This window comes from Mirounga angustirostris, unplaced genomic scaffold (genome assembly GCF_029215605.1).
Source record: "Mirounga angustirostris isolate CCGP_5_RB_7025 unplaced genomic scaffold, mMirAng1.0.hap1 SCAF_1, whole genome shotgun sequence".
Lineage (NCBI taxonomy): Eukaryota > Metazoa > Chordata > Mammalia > Carnivora > Phocidae > Mirounga > Mirounga angustirostris.
The window spans coordinates 195,470,998-195,486,615 of record NW_026991709.1 but is presented as its reverse complement, the minus strand read 5'-3'; the positions used below and the strand labels follow the sequence as shown (position 1 = coordinate 195,486,615).

The 15,618-nt window shown below is 60.5% G+C and overlaps 1 protein-coding gene across 1 annotated transcript; it reads right to left on the bottom strand.

Annotated features, from left to right (window-relative positions):
- Nucleotides 1-463: 463 nt before the first annotated feature.
- Nucleotides 464-11,989, bottom strand: SEMA3G (semaphorin 3G). Its single transcript, XM_045862224.3, has 16 exons — nucleotides 11,800-11,989; nucleotides 9,883-10,043; nucleotides 9,722-9,784; nucleotides 9,340-9,459; nucleotides 8,974-9,064; nucleotides 8,733-8,849; nucleotides 8,340-8,485; nucleotides 8,024-8,138; nucleotides 7,860-7,929; nucleotides 7,410-7,554; nucleotides 6,903-7,134; nucleotides 6,708-6,799; nucleotides 5,986-6,027; nucleotides 5,020-5,248; nucleotides 4,614-4,753; nucleotides 464-3,294 (listed from the first exon to the last, which is right to left on the bottom strand). The coding sequence occupies exons 1-16, from the start codon at nucleotides 11,906-11,908 to the stop codon at nucleotides 2,854-2,856; spliced, it is 2,313 nt and encodes a 770-aa protein (XP_045718180.1). The 5' UTR covers nucleotides 11,909-11,989; the 3' UTR covers nucleotides 464-2,853.
- Nucleotides 11,990-15,618: the final 3,629 nt, after the last annotated feature.

Sequence of the window (15,618 nt, the reverse complement as noted above, 5' to 3'; positions counted from 1 at the left end):
CCAGACATCCCCTCCTCCTCAGAAACTTCAACCCCCACAGCACAGCCCAGCACCCCAGGCAAGCGCACTGGCGGCCTTAATATACGTTGGTATGTGGCTTGCGATGAACACAGGCACCAGGCCAAGTGTTGCTGTTACAAATATCAAGTGTTATTGTGGAGAAGGAACAGGGCTGCCTACGTGCCCAGCTGCCCTTTGCCAGCATTTTTTTTTTTCTGACTCAAGATCTTCCTGAAGCCCAAGAAGGTCAGTCTCAGAAGCCTGAGGAGCAGGAGTTTCCTAACTTAATAAGCGAACTCAGTTTCCTAGACAAAGCCCTTTGACTCCTTCCTTCCTTCCCCTCCTGCCCATCTCCCTCCCTTCTAGAGTATACCCCTTAGGGTGGCCGTCTCCTCCTGGAATGGATGGAAACGCTCTTCCTTTCTAACTCACACAGATGGCATCAGTCAATTTAGAACAGAAATACAGAGATACAATAATGATATAATTATGTGATATAAATATTCACTCCATCGCCTTCCTTGTAGGTCTGTGTGGTAGACCACCGTGTATCCTCATCAGAGCACAGAGGTGGTCATGACAATAAAAATAACAATAGTAATTACGAGAAGCGTGCTCTGAAGACAGAGAAACCACAAGGCCGATCTCAACATATGAATATAAAAATAGAATTCACACATAGAAGCATCTCCAGGAGTTAATCACACATAGTACCACCGGGGTGGGAGTTGTGGGGAGTTGGCAGAAGCTGTCCATAATTTTCTAAGTGCAGGTATTCTTTGTTCAGGATTTTGAGCTCCTCTCTTCCATTTTCCAGAGTAACTTCCCCAGAGAACCCTGCGTAGAGTGGCCCACGCCTGGAGCGGGCCATGCCTGGGTCCGGCCTAGAGGCCCCTGAGAGCCTCGGCATTTTTCTTGTTTCGCTGGGATAGAGGGGCTGCAGTTCTGCACTCCCATTCCTGGGGCTCCGGGGATGGAGCTCTTTCTTGCCCCTCTTCCATGGCCTCTACCTCTCCCTCTGCTCCCTTCTCCAGCCCCACTCCCCACAGTCTTCCTCTCCTCTCCTTTTACCTGCGGACAACCCAGCCACAGCAACCCCAGGCCCGAGGCTTCCCAAAGGGTTGTCAGGTCGATCTCAGTGCTTCTGGTTCATTGCCTGTGAAGTCAAAGAGGAAGGGGGGGGCCTATTTCGGATCCCAGTTCTCTGGGCATGACGGGGGACTCAGATAATATCCAAGGCAGATGCACAGTCTGGGTTTGAGTTCAATGGAGCCGGAAGCCCTGTCCTGCTTTTTAATCTGTTGTTTTTTTTTTTCCTCCTTTCTTCACCTTGGTTGTTTTCATGGAGGGAATCTTGAACCTGATGCTCTTGTCCCCCTCCTGTTGGTTTTGTGCGTCACTAACCTGCTCATATGCAGGCTGGGAATGACTTTTCATTCAGTCCTCTTCTCCTCCCCTCTGTGCTCCCCAGCCCAAGAAACACATCACTGCTAATGGCAAAAACACCTCCCTACACACCCAGACAAAATGCATCCTGGCCACCTGAGCCTCACCCCCAAGAACCAGCAGGACTGAACTGGCTTTTGCCCTCCATTTTTTTTTTCCCTTAAAAGAGAAAAGTCTTCATAAATGAAACCATTCACCACCAACCCTTACTTAGTAGAAACCAAAGATTCCAGGGTGGGAAACATCTGGTTTTCCTTTTGGCTCCTGAGCTAATTGATGCTATCTTGGGTTCTTGAGAATGCCTGCTCTGGGGTCCCATAGCCCATCCTAGCGACTGTCACCCTTTCCCCATCCCAGAAGCCTCCCAGTCCTCTGTGGCCCCTGGCAAAGCCCTGCGCCTGGTCCTCCCACCAGCTGCAGCTTGCTCAGGGAGCTGCCACATTCCCGCCCTCCCCAGCTGTGGGCATGCTTGCATTGCCCTGTGAAAGACAGCCCCCTCCTCCTGCCCCACACTTCCCCAGCTCCCCTCTCCCCATGTCTAGTCCACAGAGAGGGGGATGACATTCTCCTAGAACCCACCCTCTCCCTGCTCATCAGCATGGAGACCCTAACGGTGGGAAGGGAGAATCCCATCAGGAGGTCTGGGCATCCCGGGGAACCTGGCCTGGCAGCTTGGGGTCTGGGGAGGCAAGTCAGGCTGTGGGACACAGCTTGGTTTATGAAGTAGGGCCTGGAGACCCAGACCATCCCCCGGGTGCCAGGGAGCTCTGACTGCCAATGCTTCTACGATTCTGTGATGGAGAAGAGGTGGTGGGCAGCAGAAGGGAGCACCAAGATACCAGGGCACAACGTGGGGGGCGGTCTTGCTGTTCCACCCTCCCAGGGCCTCCATTTCCCCACCCCAAGTCACACTAGGTCCTCTTAATGGGTGCTAGCCAAGAGGCAACCTCTAGCTTCCTCTGGCTGCCTAAGGCCCCCTGCCCAGGCACCTCCTCGGACGCACCCACACACCCACTCCAAGGGTCACTCAGAATGGCCATTGTTCTGCTGGCTGGGAAAGAACCACCCAGCCCTCTCACCGCCGGGCACAACCGGAAATGTGCTCTGGGGACCATATCTGAGAACAAACAGCAGGCCCGCCGGGGTTGGCCGCAGCCAGAGGGTGCTGGCTCCAGCCTAGAACTGAGAGCACAGAGGGGCAGGGAACAGGCCTCGGACACGGGGCCCCTCCATCGGGCCCCAGCCTTTCTTGTGGGCAGCCTGGTAGAAGTATAAGGGGCAGAGACTCCCATCTCTAAGAGGCAATCGGGAATGTTGGGCCCCCTCTGCCCTAGCTGGGTGGGTGGGAGACTCTGGGGGCTGCTGGGCCACCTGGTGCATCCCGACCACCCTCTCCTCCACGCTCTTCTACGTGGCCTCCACCTCCCGGGGCGTCCGATTGCGCTCGGCCTGCACCCGGCTCTTCACCTTCTTGCCCAGCTCCAGCCCCGCCCAGCTCTTGCCCTTGGCCTGTTTGCCTCGGCTCCTGGAGGAGCACCACACGCGCTCACAGTACTCGTCCACCCGCGGCAGGTTGGCAAAGCCGATGAGCTGCAGGATGTCCTTATACCAGGCCTTGGAGGGGGTAGAGGCCAGGCCTGCCCGGGCTGGGGACTCCTCTGGCCTCGGCTCCTGAGGAAACAGACTGTTGAGTTGCGAGGCCACAATCACCTCCAGAGCCAGGCGGACGACGGTCTGGGAGAAGCCATGCTCCAGTGTCTTGCAGGTGTAGATGCCGGCGTCCAGGTGGCTGAGTCTGCGGAAGAGCAGCCCCTGCTCTGTCTGCAGGACCCGCTCATCTGTCTTTACCTGTTGGGGGCGTGGGAGGGTGTGAGGGGGGCATGGAGCGGCGCACACACACCATCAGTTTCTCTTCGCTGCCCTCGTTTCCAGATTCACATCTCAGGGCCCGCTGCTGAAGCACTCCCCCCTCCCCGCTCTCTCCTGCCCAGGCTGGCCTCCTCCTCCAGACTGTGAGCCTGCAGGCAGGGTCTCACCTTCCCAGGACCCAGGACGGGGCTTGCAAAGAAGGCTTTTGGTTTCTCCCCCAGTCAGAGCTCTGGGGCACCTACCTTGGCCTTAGGGGGCCCTGCCACATAATCCCAGGGACCAGGGTGGGTAAAGGTATTTGTGGGCTTTTATTCAGGGAGGGCTATACCCATAGCCCTGGGACCAGAAGTCCCCCCCACTCTGCCCACACACACACAGCCTCCCAGTCCCTGTCTGCACTGCTCACTCCCCCCAACCAGGGGCGGGCTGGGTACCCATCACAGTGCAGGAGGCCGCAGTGCTATTCTGACCCGGCCCGGCCCTGTCTGCTCATCTGCACGTGGAGGCTGGACTCCCTGGGCGGTAAGTCCTGTGTAACCATCTTGTCACTCGCTGCCTCTGGCCTCCTGGGGGTGTCTTCTTAGTGCCTAGCCCGACAGCTGGCCCAAAGCCAGCCTCCCCCAGTTCCCAAGCTGGAAGGAGAGCCCCTCCTATGATCAACCCACTCCCTCCTCTTCCCTGTCTGTGGGAGAGGCTGGAGAATGGTTCCTCACCCCGCCCCGCCCACACCCTCCGTAGGCCCCAGCCTGAAGCCATTTCTGGGGTTGACAGAGCTTTCCGGATGGGGGAGGAGAGGGGCCTGGGCAGACAGCTGGACTCCATGGAGGAAGTGTTGAGCTAGGCAGTGGGTGTGGGTATAGGGGGGTATGTGTGTGCAAGTTTTAGTGCAAGTTAGGCGCCACCCTGGGCGGAGGAGAACCAAGAACCCCTGGGAACGAGATCCCTTCACAGATGAGCCATATGTGTAAGCATGGGGGACTTCTTGACCCGCCCAGCCCCCTTCCTCTCTTCCATTTCTGCTCCCCACCTCCCAGAGCTCAGCTCAGTGCCTGGGAGTTAGCGGGCTCCCTGTCATGGGACGCCTTGCAGCCGTATCTCGCCTGGGGGTTCCCAGAGGCAGGAGGAAGGGCACCTTCTTCCAGGCACCCCAGTGACTTAGTACGTACTTTTCTTCAGTTGCCCTGGCAGCTTCCCCCCAGAGCCCCTTCCTAGGGTTCCAGACTTGGGGTTCGGGGGGGATGTGGCATCAGGACACGTGCGGGCTCCTTGCACTGGGTCAAGGCTGGGTCCTTGCTCACCTGGTCGGGCCCCTGGCCTCCTGGCCTCTGCAAGAACCAGTGCACGGCAGCCTGGGGAGACTTGGGCAGGCACTCCAGGAAGGTGCTGTTGTGCTCCGTGCCGTAGACCGTGCTGGCCGCTGCGGGGCCTACAGCCTCTTCTGGGGGGAGTTGGAGGGGGGCTCAGCTCAGGACTGTGGGACCCCGGGGCCCCCACCAGTGTGACAGGGACCTAGGTGTCCATCACTCTGTCCAAAGACCCTCCACCCATACACTGACGGGAACTGCGCACGTAGGAATACCGAGGGGGGATGCGTTGTTAACACGGGACCAGTCTGAGGCCACACTTCCCAGGGCTTGAGCCCAGGCCAAAGGGGAGGGGGCCTGTGGGAGCCTGGCTGGTGCCCCCGTGCCTGCCACCACTCACCTTCCTGGCTCTCGCCCAGGCACTGCAGGGCAGGGTTGCCATGCCGGATGTCCTGCCTGCGGAAGCGGCGCTTACTGGTGCCGGGCCGGTAGCTGGTGCAGAAGGCACCATCCCAAACACAGTATGGGTCTCGGGCCAGGCAGCACTCGGCACAGGCGCTGCCGTACGTCTCACACCGGTGCAGCTGCAGCCGGGCCACGCCTAGCCTCGAGCCCACATACAGCATTTGCTGGGAGGGACACAAGCAGGGCCAACGTGAGCCTGGGCCCCATCTAGAAGCAGCTAGGCTCTTGGCCCCCTTGGGCTTCCTGGGACCGCCCCCCACTTGCAGGCAGTCTTCCAGAACCTCCTGGATGCGTCCCCGGATACCCCAAATGTTTATCACGCACCTGACACACACCAGATCCTGTGCTAGGACACGGAGGGCTTGGGGCAGACCTTTTCTCTAAGGGACTTCTCCAGGCCCTTCCTGCTGCTGACTTTTGCTCTCTACCTCAATGACCTTTATCCCGACTTGCCTCTGAGCTTAGTACACTCTGCTTTAAGCAATCCCAATACAAAAGTTGGGACTTACCCAAAGATAAACCGGGGCAGATAGGCTTGAGATTTTGCCACTTGCGAAAGGACGCAGCAGGCCTCTAAAAAGTGGCTCTCGCCTATTGGATTTAAATTCTGGATTTTGTTTTCAAGCATGAAGCTGTCTCCCCAGGGGGACTGGCCTTTGTGGATCTCCCCTTCTCTGAACACAGCCTCGCTGACTCAGGGCTCCCACTGCCCACTGGTTTCCTACATGGGCATCTCAGCTCCCCCTGGACTCTCGAGCCTCATTACAAGGCCTCATTATCAAGCAGCCCGGGGCCTGCCGCAGCACCGCTTTCCAGCAGACAGCGGCCAGTCCATCGTGCTCAAAGAGCTTCAGCTGGGGGTTAGAGGAAGGAGGAAGGGCGGGGTAGCAGCTGCTCTTACCCTTTTGACAGAGATCTCCAGCTCAGTGATGGGTGCTGGCACCTGCAGAAGGAGGAGGGTCCCAGAGAGGGGTGGGCTGGGGCCAGACCTCCCCTGCGTCCCTGCTTCAGCCTCCTCCAGCCCCAGCGTGGGAGCCACCTACCTCCCAGCCTGGGTCAGTGCACTCCCTGGCAACCAAGGCCAGACCGTCTTTCCCAGACGCTGGGTTATTAGAAAGGTCCCCTCACGCTGGCTGGCCTCCAAGGAGGAGGCTTAGCAAAAAGCACAAAGCTCCAGCGTCCCCTCCCACAGCCCTGTTCTGAGCAATGAGGCAACCGTCCCACATCAGCCATCCATGTCAGGAGCACAGCAGTCCCCCAGATACAGATGACGCCCTGCCTGGCTCTGTAGAGGGGCCCACAGAAGCCCTTAGGGACTTGGGGTCTCAGCCACCCCCTCACTGTGACTTGAGCCTGGCAGGGCTTTGTCAAGGGGTGACCACCTTGGACACCCTCCCTGGGCCCTCCAACTTTTCTCCGGGCCCCACGGCCAGACAGAGCACCATCAAGGCCCTGCAGCAGCGAGGGTCTCACTTTCTCCTCCCGCTGTCTGCGAGGTCAGTAAGAACAGGCCCACCCGCTCCTGCATTTTGATCCTGTGTCCCCTGAGCCAGGCCTAGACGCAGCAGTGGGGCTGGAGGGGCCCCTTCCCATCAGTACCTCCTCCCCGCAGCCTGTCCTCACCTTAAACACCTGGAGCTCCTCCAAGACCACCTCCTCGGACTCAGTGGAGCCCTCACCCTGGAGGGCGATGACTTTGAGCACGGAGCCTGAGTCTGGGGCAGGGGAGGGGGGGGTCAGTGGGAGAAGGAGAGCCCCCCCCCCCGACCGGCACACCTCCCCAGCCGGGCCACCCCACTCCCCACTCAGCCCACCCACCAGTCCCCAGGAAGATGACGTCGTAGGTCCCATCCTCTGCCTCCACGCGGTCCACCACGATCTGGCGCAACTGCTGGGCCAGGTGCGTTTTGACAAGCACGGGGCGGCCCAGCCGTGGCCGCACAGGCCGGAACATCAGTGGGTGCGCTCGGGCAAACTGCAGCACCTCGTCTGGGTAGTTCTTGGTGCTGCCAAAGGGTCGTCCTGGCTGTGCTGTCATCTTGCTAGGACACTGTGAGTGGCAGCAGAGGGAGGACCTGAAGCATCCTGGGACCACACGTTCCCCGCCCCAGCCTGTTTCCAGGCCTCCCTGCCCGGGCATGCCCACCTCGGAGGGGCCGCGCTGGCCGTAGCGGAGGCTCCTTAATGTGGTCAGGGCTCGGCTCCCCTCCTTACCCCACCTGGCCCCTCTGGAGCCCCAGCTCAGCTGCAAAGTTGTCCCAAGGTGGAGTCCCTTTAGTCACCGTTCAGCCCTCTCCCCTGGTCAGGCTCCAGGCAGACACTCACCACTCCAGGCCGAGGGAAGGGCACCTTGCCCCCGTAGGGTCCCCACTGGTGTTGGGGACCCTCTTGGTGTGCAAAGGGCCCCTTGAAAACCTCCCAGATATCCTCCATGTGGTACACGCAGACGGCGAATCCCTGGAACACGGCACTGTCAAGGGCGGACAGGGACAGTCAGGCCAGGGTGGCTGTCACAGGTGGGAAGGGGGCAGCCTGGCTCCATGGACAGTACAGAGGGTGGTGGTGCCTGCAGACAGCAGAGACCGGAAAACGAGGACACCCAGGCAAAGACAAAGAGAGGGAGAGAGAGAATAGAGCCTTCAAGTCCTTGAGTCAGGGACAGAGACAGGGACCCATGGTAAAGTCGGAACATAAAAGCAGAGGCTCAACAGAGGACGCTGGGGGTGCAGAGACTGGACCAGGGATGGGGATGTGAGGGGAAGCCCGTGTGCCCACCTGACTGTGCTAAACAGAGCATACACCTCGAGGGTCTTCCCTGAGCTGGGCCACAGCAGGAACACGTCCTCTGGGAGACAGAAGGCCACCGTCAATGCCCACCCCCTCACTGGCTCTGACCCCTCCGCACCCACACCCAGGCCTGGCCCTGGCCGTGCCCTTACCCAGCTGGTCAAAGTGGGTCTCGGCCCCACCAGGGCCAGGCACTGAGCACACCAGCCTGGCCTTGAGGAAAGTGCTCCATTTGTTCACCAGCACTCGCTGGCCACCTGCGTCATTCTGGGGGGTGAGGGTCAGAGTCAGCCTCGAGCTCCACGGGATGGGCCCCCCTCCTGCTCCTCCGCCCTCACCCTTGGGGGGAGAGGCATGGATGCTGGCTTCACCCCCTCGCCTCAGTTTCCCTCCTGCTGCTGGTGGGGACGGGTGTAGGAAGGGGGTGTGGTGAGGATCTGAACCCCACCGCCTCCTCACAGCTCTCACCACACAGACACGGCCCACGCGGCTGACAGTGACACGGCCTGGGCCACCATCGGGCGAGGGCACAGTTTCCGAGAAGAAGAAGTACACCTTGTCATCATTCTGGTCAGAGTTGTCAGCAATCCGGGCGGCCATCACAAACCGCGGGTCTGGGAAGTAACACGGTGCAGCTGGTTGGGGGGGCCTCACAGGGGAGGATGGGGGTGGGGGAGAGGTGCTGAACCCAGCGGGGAGGGGAAGAGGCACAGGGACCCCACTGGAGGCTGGAATCCCAGGGAGTAGAGTGGGGCTGGGCCATCCCTCCCATCCCCACTCCAGTGCCAGGCTCTCCTGCCTCTCTGTCGGTGCCGGGGGCAGACCCCAACCAGCCTTGCCCCCGGCAGACCCTGGGCTCACCATGTAGGAGGCTCTGGTCAGAGTCAGAACGCAAAGCTGGCCGGGAACCCCCACTCCGGAAGATCATGGCCTCGCGCCCCAGGAAGTCAGCCGTGAGGCCCGTGTACAGCTCCCCACCTGGGCGAGAAAGGGGCAGAATCAGCGGAGGAGGGCCAGGCCCCATAGCTGGCCCCAACCCTTCCCAATGACATCGGCCAGCACCCACCCTCCTCATGCCCGTCCTGGCCTGGGCATCACCCACCTACAAAGGTGCTGGCGAAGGGACTGCTGGGCTCATGCGGGCACCGCCCCCGCCCACTTTCCACACTGCTGGGCTCAAGGTGGAGCACATGCTGGGGGAGAGGGAGGAAGGGAGGGAAGGGTGTCACCTGGGAAAGCAGCCCCAGCCCACCCACCCCCCCCCCGGGCAGTGGCCATGGCGTGCAGCTGGAGATTGGGCGGAAGGCGCCCTCATTCAGGGCCTCGCCAACGGGGTCAGCCTGGCACAAAGATGCCTTTCAGGCCCCTGACCTCTCTGCCCCGAGCCAGGCTCAATGGGGAGTGTTCAGACAGCAGGGCGGAAATGTCACTGCCTCCCAGTCCCTCGTGGGGCCTGCCCCAGGCTCACCTCCCCGCGGTGCCCGACCGTGATGAGGGCACAGGTGGGCTGAAAGGCCCCAGTGCCACACGCCAGCAGGTGGGTCCGGTTGTGGGGCCGCAGCAGCCGTATGAAGTTAGCACACTCCACCTGGCAGGGAGGAGGGGTGCGGTGGAGGGGGTGAGGAGGTGTTTACCGTCTCCTTGGGCCCCAGGACTCAGCCCTGCTTGGCTGATCGGCTCTGGGGATCTAGGGCGGGGGTGACATTCTTCCCAGACCTTCCAGAGCCCTCAGGACCTGCTCCAAATGCCCCCAGCACAAGTACCTGGGGAGAGTGGCCACAGGTTGTCCTGGGGGTCAAGCCCAGGGTGTTGGCCAGGGCTGGGGGGCAGTCACTCCTGACAGCACTCACCAAAGGGTCTCTTCCCTTGCGAACACACGCCTCCTTCTGTCCTGGCTGCGGTGGCCACAGGACCTGAAACAGAGCCTGGCTGACTCCTGACCTCACAGCCGGTTTCCCCGTCTGGCCTCCCAGCTCTCAGACAGACCCTCCCCTCCGTCAGTCCCGCTCACCTCCCGGGGATCCAGCCACGACTGGTCTAGCCTCAGAGAGTAGATGGCATCACGGCCCCCGAGAAAAAGGCGGTCCCGGTACTCATCCAGGTACATGGCCCGAAGGTCCAGGGAGCCCCGGGGACCCAGAAAGACAGCAGAACGGTTGGTAGACAGGAGATCTAGGAGGGAGCAGGTTGGGGGTCAGGGCCTACTGCTCAGCCCACATCCCCCTGCTAAGGTCCGGTTAGCAGGAGGTGGAGGGCCCCAGCTGTGCATTCACTACCACCCCCCGACACACACACACACACTCACATCTGGAAAATGTTTCCATCCATTTGGCGTGTTGGAGGGCTTCTGGGAAATGGCTCTTGGGGGTGGGTGGGACACAGAGCTCTGAGCCCTGCTTCCTACCCCTCCATCCCTTAGTCCCTTGATCTTTCAGTTAACATCTCCTTCTCATCTGTGCCCATCTGGGCCCTCCCCAGTCCCCAGGGAAGATGGTGCCACTGGCAGAACTTATGGTAGCAACCTGGGCAAAGTGCTGGGAAGAGCCTGGAGGAAGCCTGGGTGAGTGTGAGCAGTGGGCAAGGCTGACTCCGTGGGACAGATGGACAGACATTCCCAGCAGAGGAAACACCTGACAAAGGCCCTGGGTATGGGGAAGGCCAGGTGTGGCCAGGTGGAGCCCAAGGCTCTAGTCCAGGGATGTGACTAAGGAAGACTTTCTCCTCCGTGGATACTGTCCTCCCAGGCCCCAGAGGTAGGGGTGGGGGGTGGCTGGCTGAGGATGCTTGTCCCAGGAGCTGAGGATCCCGAAATGGGTTCCTGGGGTTTGGCTAGGGGGGTGGAGGTAACAGGTGGCCAAAGGGGCAGACAGTAGGATATGGTGGGAAGGGGCGTTGGCCACCATTGGGAAAGCCAGATATCCTACACCTGCCCAAAGGATGACCCATTCAAATTGGCCAGCCCAGTCCCCACTCAATCCCCAAACTCATCAACAGCCTCTTCCAGGAAGCCCTCCATGGCTGACAGTACTTGCCAGGGGATTTGCCCTATTTAGGCTTTTTCTTATAGCCTGACTTTTGCCCCAAACCATAGCTCCCAGGACAGGACCACATCCCTCCCCACACACCCAGACCCAACTATGGACTCTCCAGAGTAGAGCCATGTCTCCCCTCTCAGACCTCCCAGAGCAGGCTGGGTCTCCCCACTTGGATTGGGGTTCCAGGGAAAGTGATCACCCCTCTGGTTTCCCCAAGAAGTGTCATGGAGTGCCCGTGTCTCAGAGACCTTCCCTGTGGACCATCCCCAGGAATTCGGAGGGGTCTGTACTAGCCCAGGTTCAAGCTGCAGAGGAAATTCCTGGGCCAGGATGGGCAAAGAGGGGAGGCTGGGATCGCCCCTGGGCTGTGAAGAGCCTCTGGGACAGAGAGGGAAGGACTAAGGCCAGCACTGTGAAATGGGATACAAGAGGCAGACAGGGAGGGGGGCGCTCGGCCGTGGGGATAGGGGCGAGGGACTCCACTGCAGGCTGCTGCCCCAAGCTCGCGAAGGCACCCAGGCTGAGTGCACACCTCTTGCAGACCTGTCCTCTCCGTCCCTCCCCATCTCTCTCTGCCCATCCCTCCTGAGGCCTCTTACAGCCTCCATGCCTCTCTCCTTTTCTCAGGTTGCCCGCCTGTGTCTCTGTCTCTCCCACCTCCACCCTTCTGGGACCTGCCCCTGCCTCCTCCCAGTTCCCGCCTCTGGCGGCAACTGGAGCACCATCTCGGGGAATGACCGTGAAGTCCTTCCCACGGGCTGTGCGGGAGTGACTGCATCCCTCCAGCTGGCAGAAGAGACTGCCCGGGGCTGGCTGGGCCCCCCAGCTGGGGATGTCACAGGGTCCCGGGCTCCCACAGACGCGCACTTGAACAGGGCGCGCACCGCCCATACCTCGGTAGGAGAGCCGTAGGCGGGGCACGCTGGGGCCAGGGCTGGGGCTGCCCCCGCGGAGCAGGAGGCCCCCCAGGAGGCAGCAGATGGCCCAGGCCGAGGGGGCCATGCTGGGGAACCAAGGGCACCACGCTGCCGGCCGAGCCGCTCTCGGTCCGCTGCTGGCCGCTGGGTGCAGTTTGGTCCGTGGCCGCCAGGCCTGACACTTATAAGGCAGGGCTCCACCCCCTGTAGGACCAGGAAGGCGGGGAGGAGGAGGAGGGAGGGAGGGAGCAGCGGGAGGCCCCCTCCCCTCCGTCATCCACCTGTGGCCTCTCTCCACCCTCACGGGCGTGGTTAATGCCTCTGTGTCACATTGGCTGGTTTCCCATTGGGGAGACTCTTTCCCGGCTGGAGTGTGGGTGGTTTACACAAAATGTCCACAGACCCAAGTCCCCAGCCTCCAACAAAATGTCACGGGGGGTCGGGGGTGGGGTGGGGGGACATAGCCCAGAAGGGAAGTCAGGGGTCAGAGATCAGAGGTTGGTGGGCTGGCTAGAGGTCTAGGTGAGCTCTCCTTTGCTCCCTGCCCTTCCATTGCCCGTGACAGAGGCCCCACGACAGAGACAAACTGACTCTGGGCCCAGATCCCTGATACCAGGAGGGTCCAGTTCCCTGAAGCACTGGCCTAGCTTCCCAGCTCCTCTGGCAGGGCCCAAGTTGCCTGGGAGGGTCATTCCAGTCCAAGGGACTCCCTGTTTTGGGTGGGGGCTTGAAGTCTGGCCACACTTCATAGATCTGGGATTGGCAAGAGATGAGCCCAGCCTCCTCCACCCAAGCCTGTCCCTGTCTGGCCTCCAGGCCCCTTCCCAGCTCACTGGGGCAGAGGACAGTATGCACTCCATGCTAAGGAACTCCCCCATTGCGCTTCGTCCCTCAGCCGTGCAGATCCACCAGAGCCCCAGGCCCAGAGTGTCACCAGGTGAGTGGATTCTTCCCAGAGTTCCCCTTTGCACACAGACCCTGTACCTACGATCCCTCCAGAGTGAGGGTGGAGAGAGCACACTCACCCCCTCCTCTGTTCCCTCCAGCCTGAGCACTGATTCAGGGGCAGGAGAGCCACGAAAGAGGGACAAGGGAGAGACGAGCCTGAAGGTTGAATAGGGGCAAGTGAGGGGACCTCCCTATGTCCCCCATTCCACAGCAGCCCCTGTTTCTGCCCCCCGTCCCCCAGCTGCCACTCCACTCCACTCCACCCCTTACTCAGAATCTGAGGCTCTAGGCACTAAGATCTCAAACTTTGGCCAGAGTAGGAGCTCCAAGGACTCTAGAAACTCCTGCAAGTTAGGGCTCCCTGATGGACCAGGCTGAACCCTTAGATGGTGGTCAAGAAACTTGGGGGCAGGGACGCCTGGGTGGCTTAGTCGTTAAGCGTCTGCCTTCGGCTCAGGTCATGATCCCAGGGTCCTGGGATCGAGCCCCACATCGGGCTCCCTGCTCTGTGGGGAGTCTGCTTCTCCCTCTCCCACTCTCCCTGCTTGTGTTCCCTCTCTCGCTGTGTCTCTCTCTGTCAAATAAGTAAATAAAATCTTAAAAAAAAAAAAAAAAAGGAAAGAAACTTGGGGGCATCAGAGATGGAAGGACCTGGCCCAGGCCACACAGCAGGCTGACAACAGGCCCTGCTTAGCCCTGCCCTTTCTTAGGACTCTCACTTCTGGGACTCCTGGGGTACTGGGATCCTGCCACCCCCACCCCCATCTCATCCCTGGAAGGGAAACAGGTCGGCTCCTTGAGTCAGCATGAGAAGGACCCAGGGACCTGGAACCCTGTCTCCCTGTCTCCATCCCCCCCTGCCACATACATGCCTCCTCCCAGGGAGTCCTGACCTGGCATTGGGCGAGGGGCTACTCAGGGAGGCCAGGGACTAGCATCAGTCCACCCAGCCTCTGGCTCCTTCGAAAAACTTGGCCAAAGCCCTCCCCTCTTTGGGCCTCAGTCTCCTCCTTCCATGGCCAGTGTAGCAGGCTCTACACTGGAGGGGTGTGCCCGTGCAGGGGCTGTCATGGGCCCTCAGAAGGGTGGAGCCCCTCTGCCTCCTTCTCCCTGGGGAGACGTTTCAGCCTGCAGACTGGGCCGAGGGCCAGGGTCTGGCTGAAGATTGAGCCGGACAGCCCCTCAACTAGCATGTGGCCACCAGCTGTGAGCAGGAGGCCCAACAACTCCTCAGCCTGCCAGCTCGCCCTGGGGGTCTCAGCTCAGCCAGTCCCCCAGCTGGGGCTGCAGGGAGGCCTGGGTCTACTGGAGCAGGATGTGGGGGGCAGCCCACTCCACACTGCAGGAAAACAGCCGGTGGCAGGGGCTGGGAGCCCCAACTCCATTGTTAACTTGTTGTGTGGCCTTAAGCAGGTCTTCTCCCTCTTTGGGTCTCATTTTCCCAGCCAGGGAAGGGGGTTAGGATCTTCTGTGAAGGCTCCTGCTTGCTGGCCACAAGTTGGAAACAGACCCCAAGCATCCCCTTGATAGCGCAGATCAATGGGTCCGGCCACAGGCATCTTGTGCCATCTAATGGACAAAGAGGGAACTGCAGGAGGTCCCACCCTGTCAGGCCCTGTGCGGGGCAGTGGGGCCACCCAGCAGAAACCAAAGCCTTTTGGGGCAGCAGGCAGTACCCAGACAACCGTACTACGAAAAGGCAGGAGCAGTAGGAGACTCCAGCGATTGCTTCTGATCAAGAAATCAAGGGAGCCTTCATGGAGGAAGCACTATCTAGGCGAAGGATGACATAGCCCAGAAAAAATGGGGAGGACGGAACACAGCAAAACAGTCAAAATAGGTGATGCACATGGGGGAGCTTAATGCCTTGTGCTGGTGGGAGCTTGTGAGCCCTTGGCTGTGCACACGTGTGATGTGCGTGCTCGTGCATCGGGAGCCACCAGGTGTCTATGTGGAGGGTCACAGCTCAGCCTCTCCCAGCTGGAATTCTGGGGTGGGCATGCCTGGACGGAATGGATGCTCTAGTTCTTCCCCAACCAAACTCATTCTGGAAAAGAGACCCTGGGACCATCGCACAGACCCCCTTCCCTGTGGACCCCTCTTTAAGGCACCCCCCCACACACCTCCCCATGTACCCTCTTGACAGCTGGCCCAGCCATCCTCCTGTTTTGTTCCCAGAAAGCCTAACTCTTGGAGTTTCTCTCTTCTTTTCTGATCCCAACAACAGCCCACGTCCCCCGGGTGCCCCTCCAGTCCTCCTCACCAACAACCACCTTCTCCTGCCCCTACCTCAGCCACCTGACCTCATCCTCCAACTGACTACTGATAAGGATGTGACCTTCGGCGTCTCCATTCAAAACATCCCTTCCCGTGGACACCCCGTCCTGCGCTCAGTATCGCCACTGCCATTCAGCCCCATTCTCCTTGCCCAGTTTGGATCCAGGCCCTCAAAACACTCCCCAGAGACCCATAGCCGCTCACCTTCGGCAGCCTCGCCCCTGCATCTCCCATCACCCTTTGCCGGCCCCACTGGGTTTTTCCGCAGCATTCCCTGCCCCACTTCCTTAAATGAGCTTCCCTGGACTCCCTGTCTCCCTGCAGCTCCAGCACATTTCCTGTAGAGCTGCATGGTACTGTCCGTGCCCACCAGCTCCCCTTCACCTCATCTCACTCCTTTGGTCCTCTCCAGTCGGGCTCCAAGGAAACCCTCATGTCCAGGTGACCAAGGCCTCAGGGGCCTCCAGGTCCCTAACCCCAGAGCCACCAGCTGCCTTCAATGTCCCCATCCTTCCCTCCTGGCTCCCAGGGCCCCTCACTCAGCCAGGGTCTCTCCCATCCCCCTGGCCA

Bases quoted from the DNA above. Each gene is read 5' to 3' on its own strand.
- SEMA3G (XM_045862224.3), bottom strand. From the start codon at position 11,908: ATGGCCCCCTCGGCCTGGGCCATCTGCTGCCTCCTGGGGGGCCTCCTG. The intron at 10,044-11,799 runs GTATGGGCGGTG...GCTCCCTCCTAG, and splicing joins CCTACGGCTCTCCTACCGAG to ATCTCCTGTCTACCAACCGT. The intron at 9,065-9,339 runs GTGAGCCTGGGG...CCTCTCCCCCAG, and splicing joins CGGTCGGGCACCGCGGGGAG to CATGTGCTCCACCTTGAGCC.